This window comes from Psammomys obesus, unplaced genomic scaffold (genome assembly GCF_907164565.1).
Source record: "Psammomys obesus unplaced genomic scaffold, mPsaObe1.curated_primary_1811, whole genome shotgun sequence".
NCBI lineage: Eukaryota > Metazoa > Chordata > Mammalia > Rodentia > Muridae > Psammomys > Psammomys obesus.
Genome location: NW_026591757.1, coordinates 1,108 through 12,500, shown reverse-complemented (window position 1 = coordinate 12,500; position 11,393 = coordinate 1,108). Strand labels below are relative to the sequence as shown.

Below are 11,393 nucleotides of genomic sequence, written 5' to 3'. Positions count from 1 at the left end.
CTTATAAATATACATTTATATATAATCTCAAAATCAATCACAATTGAATATTAGGTACACAATTTTTTATAAAACAAATATAACTCATCAGTGTCTATTTAAAAGCATAGTTTTAACAAAATAGTATTTTGTAGACAGTCTCAAAAAAACTATTAGTTCTTCTGGAGCCAGACTGTTCCAGCATGTCAATGTGTCAGTGGGAATAAGGCAAGTGGAAAAGCCGAATTCACTCTCCCGGGACAGAGGGCTCAGGGCATTCTAGGCGATGAAGCAGGAAAGAGTCTAGTGAACTGGGTGGATGCCACATCCACTGAGCATTCAGCAAACTTAGAGAATGATTATATTCCAGAAGAATCAGACTGAGTGGTTACTCACCTAATAGAAAATATTTGAGAGAAAATTGTAAATATTATCCAGTCATTAGTGTATTCTTAAGTAGAACACACCCCCAAGGCTAGGAGATTTACATACATTTTTCCATTGCCAGGCATATTTAAGCTCTTATTTCCCTAACTACTATTTTCATAAAAAGGAAATTATATGCAAGTCATCTGTTCAATAAAAGCACAAGGAAATCCAACTGGAAACTACACAAATTGCTCACTGAATAATAGAATAGAGTAAAAAAAAAAAAAAAAAAAAAAACTAATGCAACTTAGAACATGTTTAGGCTGCCATGTAACATGCCAGTTATTCAACTTGGTTTCTTAATGGTATGAAAAAATAAATTAAGCAACAATGCATATCCATTCTTAAGTCATACAATGCTGAAGAGAGGAAACAAGGCTTAATAAAAGATACAGGAATCCCTTCTATAAACTAAATTACTACAAATTCAAGGATAAGTATGCTTGTAATACAATGTTTTTCTCTGTGTTTTAAAGTATACAAGAGATCAGAAAAAGAACCAACCCTGACAATAACCTTTAATGTTCATGGAGTGTGTGTGTGTGTGTGTGTGTGTGTGTCTGTGTGTCTGTGTGTGTACTAGTACATGTACATTTATGTATAAATACACCCCCTCTGTCACCTATTTATAAAATGTATTTACATATAAACAACCTGAAAATAATCAACTTGTTCACTAAATATGCATTTCTGTTTGGAGAGTAAGGATGTATAATAGTCAACTACCAGTCACCTCAGCTTGTGACCTTGTATGCTGGCTCTCACACATCGTTTCATTATATGAGATAGATGTGTCACGTGTGTAAAACACTCTCGTGCCCCTATGATCATTTTTAAAAATTCCTACACGGAAATAAATTACTCTAAAGCTTAGCAATGTTCACCAAAAGAGCAGTTCAAAGTGAGACATGCTCACATCTGCCAGACCTCAGGCAAAGCAAAGCTGTAACCTACCCAGGCTGGTCCTTTACCATTGGTTCTTTCTTGTACCTCTCTGTGTCAACTCCAGGAAACCTTAGAATATAAATGTGTAAGGATGCTACTATGCTATTCCTTTATAACAGAAAACTAACTATAAATTAGTTTTAAACAAATTATTCACCAACTTTGATATTTTTACAACTAGTTAACAATAAGTTACTGGTGATATGATTTACAACTGACTGGATAAACAGAATGCCCCTGACTAAAGCCACTGGAAAACCAGAGTCCATAAACCCAGCCCAGCAAGATAAGAATGGGTTTTTGATTTTCCAACAGCTTTTTAAAACTTACTGTATCATTTTGGCATCTGCAAAGTATATGGAGTTAATTTTTTAGTTGTTTTACTAATGCACAGCCATGCTTATTCATTTCTGAACTGTCTGTGGCAGAGCAGAACAGCTGGGACACAAGTACAAAGTTAAAAATATTGACAACCTAGCTTCTTTACAAGGAAATTTTAAGAAATCCTGGGAGAGAAATAAGAACAGTGTTCAATCTCAGTGCTAATATCACTTAAGACAAAATACTGAAAATAGAAAACTTAAATGGTATGAATACACTGGGATGAAAATCTATCCCTCAGTTGTCAAACTTTCTGATTTCTTTAAACAAAAACCCAAACCATGATAACTGAATGTACCTTCTGGATTTTCTCTGAATGCATGTTTGACTATAGTGGGACATTAAAAGCATGTGTAATTCCATGTTGTAAGACAGAGCAAGGTTTTAAGAAAGCCATGTTCAGAAATTAACTAAGAGAAGTGCATTCTTCGGTCCCATCTACACAATAGTTTGAAAAACATTAACAGTACTAAAATGAGCTGAGAGTATAGTTTGTGGAACACTCTGTAATATGCACAAGGACTTGGATATGATCCTTAATGCTAAGAAGAAAGAAAGAGAAGGAGGGAAGGAAGAAAGAAAGAAAAGAAGGAAGGAAGAAAAGAAAACAAAAAAGTACTAAAATAATTTTAAGAAAATAAAGTGATTCAAAATCAAATGTGTTCCTTTCCTCAAACACAGTTGTAAGAAGTTCTCATATTTGCTGTAAAGTACTAGGAGCCAGGTGAAAGCACCTAGCTGACTTGAGTGTGGATAGCAGGTTCTATTTAATGGAAGTTTTAAAAACTCTGCAAGAGGTATAGGGATTCATAGTGGGTCCTTTGGCCCCTGGTACCTCCATCTCTGAAGTCTTGCCAGTATTGGTAAGTAAGCCAAATTAACAACCTCCATTTTTCCATTTGTAAAGCTGCATTAATAACAGACACTTCCTCTGGTTGTTAAGATCGAAAGAGTTAATGAATGTGGAACACTTAAAACAGCACTAAATACATTTATCTGCTGCTCATATTCCACTTGGGTATTTTACCAAAAAGCATTGATAGGCATCTCCCTCAGGACAAACACTGTCTTAGAAAACGAAAATGTATTGTCAGATCTGGTGGTACATGCTTGAGATAGGAGTCAGGAGGCTGACGGAGAAGGATTGTGAGGTCCGGCTGAAAGAGAGAGAGAATGAAGAGAGGGATAAAGTCATTCTCTTATATTAGCTAAGAAGGAACAAATTTGAAGTCTATACAGCTTTAGCTTCTGCATGTCTGTCAGTGACTAGTTCTTTGAGATGATAGCCAACTGTTGTAATGCACTCCTAGACTGCAAATTCTTAGTTTAGGACACTTATTATTGTTGAAAATGCCAACTGGTCTCCACTGAAAGGCAAAACCACTAAGGATGCTGTCATTTATGTTTTTGGAAGACATGGTTTGATCACAAAGAGGGGATATACAAACATTGGCTAGTCAGGTAAAGTATATAAAAGATTCCCCTGGCTCAGATCAACTCACAGTATCAAGACAGTTCTGTAACTTATTCCATCAGTTTTCTGGATACCACTAAGAAGTGACATCTGCCACGGGGTGAGTGGTGAGAAAGAGCTCTTACAAGAGGGGGATTAGCAGTGAAAACAAAGCCAGCGATTTCAGTAAAATCTGACATGTGTGATGAAGAAGTCCAATGGGCTACAGGAGCACTGACTATGTCCTAGAACCATGTGGTCCAGAGGACTGGAGGAAGAGACAACTAAGCCAGAGCATTAGAGACAAGTTTATCATCCACAGGAGGGAAGACAAGTTGTGTGAGAGAGAACAGGTTGGAAGAACTCAAGACCTCTCAGACAAGCAGTGGCCTGAAGCAGGGAAGCCTGGAGCTTAGTAGAGTCACTTGCATGTTGCTGCCAGGGAAAGGATAATTAATTGCAAGTTCCAAGCCAAAATACACAAACCTGGTCACTCACGTAAGGATTCAGTGAAACAGTTACTTGATTTGAAACAAAAGTATAAGGGAAACACCTCTTGCTCCTACTATTAACTGAAGTCTCTTGCTCTGCTACTTATAGATTGGGTATCATACACATATGGGATATATAAAAATATTGGGCTTCTTATATACAACATGGTGTCTCAATGTACTCCCAACGCTCACTCCTAAACCAACTCCGAACACTGAGAAGCTGATACATATGCTTTGAGCCAAGCTTGTATAAGATCAGAGGGTTTGGTGAAGAGGTGATGGCAGTGAGGCGGAGCCTCCATCTTGAACCTTGAGTTTGAAGCTGGGTGTGGGCGTGTCACAAAGTAGCAAACTTTGTTTAGCTTGGCTCCAGCCCAAAAGAATCTAAACACCCTCCCACAGGCTGACCTTCACCTCTAACATGAATCTTGGAGGAAAGGACCTTAGAAACCGTGCTCTGATGTTGCTTCTCTATCAAGTTGGAGCAAAAGGAACAAATCAGAGAATTCTGGAATGCCACAATGGGAATGACACAGCTACTCTCCTCTAGGCAGCAGGCTGGCATAGATATTTGTGTTAAAGTAACTTTTATTCCCGAGGTAATTGTTGCTTCAGGTCTGCTAACCTAGGCCTAATCCTGGAAGCTCTTCTAGCCTCCATACAATCTAATAAAAGTCTAGAATGCTTTCAGCCTCTGAGACATACTACTGAATAAGTTCACCCTTTCTAGGTCTCTCTGAACTTGTGGGGGCTGGTTCAACTCAACTCTTCTGGCTCAAACTCCTCTGTTATCTGACTATTCAGTCTGGATTTTCTCTCTGACTGAATTGCTCTGTTTGGCCTCAAACTAACTCTAGCAATCTGTTCTAATCTTCTGGCTCCTTCTCATTCCCTGGTTCGTTCTGTTTTAACCTGTGTCTAGCTCATCCTCTATTCAACCTATCTCTGTAAAACTCTCCAGGTTAAACTGCCTCATGAACTGAACTGCCTTGAACTCAACTCTATCGCCCTGCATCTCAACTCACTTTCAACCCAACAGACTGAACAGCATTGACTAGAGATCTGCATGCCTCTGTCCACTGAGTGCTGGAATTTAAGGCATGTGCCAGCACAATTGGACCTAAGCTTTTCTTTACCTGAAACTTGCTCTATACCAGGTTGTCCCGGAACTCAGAGATCTACTTACCTCTGTCTCCGGGATTAAAGGCTTGTCTGTATTCCAGCCCGATCACACAGACCTAGAAAGTCTTTGGATGTGATCTCATGCCAGAGCAGCCATGTTCTGAATTAAAATTCCTCTACATATTTGGACTAAAAGAGTATCTGGCTCTTTTGAAAAAAGAAAACATAGAATTGAACATTTTTAATGTATATTCTTGGTGAATTTACCTCAGGGTCCCTGCCACCCATTTTTGCTTCTGATGTCTACAGTCTTAAAAATGTTAATGTATGATTATGTTTTCCTTAGGGTGACCTGTCTGTTATAATGCATATTTAATTATAGCCGCCATGAACACCTTAGTTGATAGAATACTGTAGCAGAAGAGAGCAAATTCTAACTATTGATAATTCTATTTTCATCATTAAAATAATTTTGCATCTTCAGAAATATTCACAGTTCTATTTTTAATCTTTCCTAACAGCAACACAAAACCTTTTTCTCATAAGTACACAATAATTGAGAAGATATTTTAAATAAATACAAGCCACTTTCTTATCGCCAGCCACAATCTCTCCCGTACTCCCCCATCAACTCTGTGACTATCAGAAAGCACTTAGGCTGCACGAAAATGTTCTCAAGAGGCTGCTGACGCACTTGTGACATCCTGTAAAGGTCCCCACAGCAACATGCAAAGTGACCCTGTTTTGTGTGCGCTGTTCTGAGGCATGCTCTCCACCGCTAGCTCTTTCTCTTCCTTGCCATGTGTCACCTGATCCTGTCAGCCAAGGCTGTGAGACACGTAGGTCAACAAAAGGCAGCCTTTGTCTGGGTTTCAATCCCAGTCGCTGTGATGACCCTCCCGGTGGTACCGTGTCAATGCACAGATATTGTAAAGCTCAAATAGAAAATACATTTGCAAGTGTTCGCAAACATTTTAAGTACTTCCTGAAAGTAGGTTTGCCTTGACAATCCTGTTTGACTAGGAGAGCTTTCTCTTTTTTCCAAAAATGTTGAAATCATGACTTGTTTTTAAATAACTGAGGCTAAAATTACACAGGTGATTATTGAAAAATATATACTGAAGGTTTTTCACTCCATCTGGTCCAGCTGTGGTTTAAGGGGTTCCCATCAGCAGGTAGAAGGTCAGGGCCACAATGAGAAGCAAACAAAATGGAGAGGAGAAGGTCTGGTAGGCAGCCGACGGCATGAAAATGTCTTCGTACTTGTAAATACTGACCACACGCTCTGACGCTGGTGGAGAATCTATGTCGTGGCGAGTGATGGAGCCTTTAACACACAAGCAGAGGGGAGGGTCAGTCAAAAGCAGCAGAGTTAAAAGACAGACACCAAAGATAAGTCTCCACTACTAAGTACAAACACAGTGTGTACTAGATCTGGATTCAGATATTAGAGCCATCATCAGAATTTTCTGCAAGGGCTCATAGGATGGAGAACACATAAATGATTTATCTTTACACCCAAAGGTGGTCCTTGTTGATCTCCAGTCCCCCCAGATCAGAACAACTTACTGTTATTCTCTGTTGTATCTCTGTTTTGTGGCATCGAGTTATAATATTAATACTTGCAGGAGCTGAATGGATTTCTACTTGTCTCTAATAAATTCAAACTTCTCAATATCTAATAAAATGTATTTTTATTTTTTCAAACATTTAATTTTTTAAAAGATTTATTCTAGTTATCTGTCTATTTATTTTTGTGGATGTGTATACACACAGAGGCCAAAAGAGGCCATTGAATCTCCTGAAGATGGGTTACAGGGGATTATGAGTCACCTGATATGGGTACTGGGAACTGAACTTGTGTCCTCTGTAATAGCAGTATGTGATCTTAACCTGAGTAATCTTTCCAGCCTTGGTGTGTGTGTGTCGGGGGGGGGGGGGGATACTATTTCTACCTCCTCAGATTTGGGGGAAGTGGTGAACCCAAGGCTTCATACATGATAAGTGCTCTATTGCTGAGCTACCACCACAGCCCCAAATCTTGCAGACATGCATTAGCAGCTCCAGACACAGCCAGTCTTCTTTTGCTGACCTGTGGCATATTAAGAGTGAGCCAGCTTTTGGCAAGGAAGATGTGGGTAGATAGGTATGTTTATTCTGCAAGCATATGGAGATAAGGTCCTAAGTTTGAATCCCCAATACCCATGTAGAAAGCCAGGCATGGCTGTGTGTACGCATAACCTGAACATTGGGGAGCAAAGATTGTGTCTATAATTTGAGCATTGGGGAGACGGGGGGGGTCAAAGACAGGTAAGAGTCTAAGAGTCCATTAGCCAGCAGGCCAACATAGCCAAAAAGGCCAGTTTCCTGTTGTGTGCAAAACTCTATCTCAAGAACAAAAGTGAGCTGGGCACTTTAATCCTAGGGGAGGTGGGTGAATCATAGTGAGTCGTGAGTTCCATGATAGCTAGGATCATGTTGAAAGATCCTGTCAAAAAAAAAAAAGAAGAGGGGGAAGAAAGAAAAAGAAAAACTAGGTAGAGAATAAGAAAGAAAGAAAGACATCTGATGTCTTGCTCTGACTTCCACTCACACATCTGTACACCCACAGAATGCACCACAGGGGCAGGGAGAAGAATAAAGAAGGGAAAAGAAGAAAGGGGGAAGGGAGGGGAGGGGAGGGGGTAGGGAATGGAAAGGGGGAGGAGAGGGGAAAGGAAAGGACAAAGGGGAGGGGAAAGGGAGGGAAGGGGAAGGAAGAGGGGAAAGGAGAGGGGAAGAGGGAAGGAAAGGTAAGAGGGGAAAGGAGAGGGGAAGGGGGAAGGGAGAGGAGGGAAAAGGAGAGAATAGAAGAAAGAGAGGGAGAGGAGAAGAGAGAAGAGACTTCTTCAGCCAAAAGAGATTGGCATACCAGATGACAGGGATTTTCAAGAGCAGGAAAGAACAGTTTGGAAAGGGAATAACTAAGAGAACAAGTCCTTAGATGAAACGTTTCTCCATCTGGTCACCAGAAGAAAGAAGGAAATTCTATATGTGAAATGCTTAAGGGCTGATGGCACAGATCAGCAGCAGACAGCTTGCCTGACATCCAAACACCTCTGGTTTAATCCTCAACACTGAAGAATTAAAAGGATAAAAAGAAATGGTAATAAGCCGTGTTTTTTCAAGCTATGATCCATGGTGTACTCTGATTGCAGCTTCCAGCAAGACTAACACAAGAGACCTGCTTGAACCAATTTTCTTTTCTCTCCTTTTTATGTTTGTTTGTTTGTTTGTTTGTTTTGAGACAAGGTTCTCCTGTGTAACCCTGGCTGTCTTGGACTTCGAGATCACCTGCCTCTGATCCCCAGTACTGGGATTAAAGGCATGTGTTACAATACTCATCAAGTTTTCCTTTTCTTAAAAAAAAAAAAAAAATCAAACCTGGGTTAGGGAAACTGAGGCATAGGAGTTCAATGGAAAGGCATCCCTAGGATTGGAGCTCAGTTAGGGGTTTTTGGAGTGTTTGTTTTTGTTTTACAGCACCAGAGATTGAACCCAGGTCCATAAACATGCTAGGCAAACGTCTGCCACTGATTCCCAGCTTGCCAACTTTCTTTTAGTTTTTGTTTGTTTTGTTTTGTTTTTACTTTGAGATAGGGTCTCAATAAGCTTGCCAGGTTTGCCTTGAACTCACCTTGTAGCCCGAACAAGCCTTGACCTTGTGATCCTTCTGCCTCAGCCTCCAAAGTAGCTGAAATTATAGGTCTGCACCACCAGGCCTGGTTTGTACCATGTGTGGGCTTTACAGTCTTTTCTCTCAGGGACCTCTACCAGACACAGTGTAGTGGGAACCCTCTCCTATTCCCTCCTGCTACACAATTTCTCCCAGCAGACAGAGAGGTCCCTCTCCATGGGGCCCACTCTCACTTTGTACCTGAGGATACCTGGTCCTTGACTGGCCTCTCAGGCTATGCCATGCACCTCCAGTTCATGGCTTTCTTGAGAGAAATGGAATCTCTATTCCTTCGAGCCTTAGCCAAAACTTTATGCCAAGAGACAGAAATAGAACTGACAGATGTTAAAACTCTCAGGAAATAAGAAAAGCATGGCCAGCATGTGGGATGGAAACGGGTCTGCTTTGCCTGGAAACAGTGAGAAGAGAGACCTGGAGGGAGCTTATCAGGTAAGGCCGGGTGACTATGCACCCCCTCCCCAAATCTCAGATGTCAGACTCTTTAAGAGGACGACCTTTGGAGCATGTAAGCGTCTCCATTTTCAAGGCTTCTCTCTGCTTTCAATGACCATAGTCAGCTGTGGTTCAAAGAAAAGTTACTTTGAGAGAGTAGATATATTTTTAAAAGAGCAAAAGATTGCATTTTATATGACTTACTATAATGTACTGTTGTGATTGCTTTATTAGTAATATCGCTGTAAATCTCATACTCAATTCTAATTTACACATTAGGGGCAAATGTGGAGTTTCAGGCAAACACTGGAGGTCTCAGTAAAATCTCCCACAGATGAAATGGGACTACTGTACAACTTTTTCCAATCTACTATAGCAATTTCACATGCTTAATTCACCCACTAGTCAATAACCTTATGAAGTAGATATATTATTACTCTAAGCATAAGGAAATGAAGTTCTTAATTTAGATAGCAGGTTACATCGCTACCAAGGGGTAGAAACAATACTAAAAACTCACATTTCAGATACCAATCTTACCGTGCAAAATGAATCTATCTCTCCTAGCTAACGTATCATTTATTTCCCAGGACACTAAAAGGTATCATGGCAGATGGAAAAGCAGCCAGTGAAAAGGCACCACCAATCTGGAGGCATCCATCTCTTTTCCCAATTGGCAATGGGTGGGGAGGGGAAGAGAAGGTGAAGGGGAGATTGAGTACTCTCTAACTCAACGGAAAGAAATAAAAATGTGGGGGGGGGGGGGGCAGATCAGAAGAAGCAACAGGAAGTTACTGAACACACACTAAGGACAGATGGCAAGCTGGGTGAGGTGGTATACACCAATGACTCTAGCCCCTCAGGAGGCTGAAGTAGGAGGATTGCTCTAGCCTGAGCAACACAGTAGACACCCAGCTCAAAGAAAAAGAAAGAGCAAGCAAGAAAGGTAAAATTCCTAAAAGGCAGAGTGAGAGAATGAGCTCTCTCTACCTCCACTCTTGGTCAGGCCATTATGCCAACTGACCAAGTGGAAGGCTCACAAGATGACTTGATTTAAGCAACCTCTAAAAGGTCTCTTATGATGCCTGTGGACCTTCAATAGGAAGCCACTGGAGAGCTCTGTCACAGGAAGTGGCATCATCCACAGTACAGCATCATCAGGGAACTTGTTAGGCATACAGAATCTCAGCCCCAACTCTAACACGCAGAAGAAGACTTAACTTACCAATATAGCTGGGGGATTGTTGTGTACCTTAATATTCGTGGACTAATGAGTAAAAATATAGGGTATTTCGACTGATTTGTGACCATGGGAATAGTGATCGGGTGAGAATTAATGCTTGCTGTCAAGCTCTGGAGAAATCTCTAGACACCCTTTCCTCTTCAGTATCTTCTTATTAAAGGATGATGGATGAGTTCATTGACTTTGGAGTCAGAAAGACCCAGGATGGGGTGAGGAGCAAACAGAAATATCTGCACACCACATGAAGTGCGCACTCATCCTATGTGTGTCACATGTTCTAGCTAAGCACGTGTGAACTGTCTCAGGTGTCTTCCTGCACTGTGAGTTCTTTAGAACCCTCTGAAGGAGGGACCTGTATCTCCTTTTCTTCATAGCATACGCAGAGCACTACGGCTGTCATTCACTCACAGTGTGACTCCGTCTGACAATGAACATGAGCCCAGTGGTGACTGGTGTTCAATGCTGAGGCTGAAACGTCGGCTTACCCTGAATGGCTGGACCCCAGGCAAATAGGTAGTACCAACTCAGGTGCAGATCCACAATGGTTTCATCCCTGGGAACGTTCACAGGGCGCTTAAACCTGCAGGTGACTCGGTTGTTCTCAAAGACTCCTTCTTCATCTCGGGCAGGGTTCCGCTGAACTTCCTTTGCCCACTGGCCCACGTTATAGAAGTGCTGGATGCGGACTCTGCCATTGTCATCATGGACACAGGCCATGACATCATCGCCACCCTAGCAGAGAAAGAGATTGAGAAGAAAAAAGTTAAAAGTCTGTCTTCTGCAAACTTTTCACTCAGACATATATGTCTCATAACCTCGGTAATTAGGAATACCACAGGATTATTTCAAATGCCATTAAATAAACTGGGCCAGGGTACCAAGCAGAATGACCTGAGTTTGGTCCCTTGGCTCCACCTGGCATAAGAAGAGAACCAACTCCTTCAAGTTGCCCTCTGACCTCCACAAGTGCACCACTGTGTGCGCATACCTCCTACGTAAGCAAACCAATACATAAATTTAAAATCCTTTTAAAAAGTCTTAAACAAGTGAGCAAAGTCAGAACCACAATGGCTGACACGTACGGCCTTGTTGCTGGGACAGCAGGAGGGTGCATCGTCATCCACACACTCCTGTGCAAAGCCACAGAAAGTAGCCCGATGAGCACAGCCGGGCAAAGCC

General features: G+C 41.4%; 1 protein-coding gene across 1 annotated transcript in view; it reads right to left on the bottom strand.

The window, feature by feature from the left end:
* The window catches only part of LOC129680318 (DOMON domain-containing protein FRRS1L), a gene marked incomplete at its 5' end in the record, with an annotated part of 11,147 nt that extends 201 nt beyond the window's left edge, over positions 1-10,946 (bottom strand). Inside the window, 3 exon segments of the mRNA XM_055611920.1 lie at positions 1-375; positions 6,067-6,130; positions 10,700-10,946. The exon segment at positions 1-375 is cut by the window's left edge and continues 201 nt beyond it. Of these exon segments, the coding sequence (XP_055467895.1) occupies positions 372-375; positions 6,067-6,130; positions 10,700-10,946 (315 nt within the window).
* Positions 10,947-11,393: the final 447 nt, after the last annotated feature.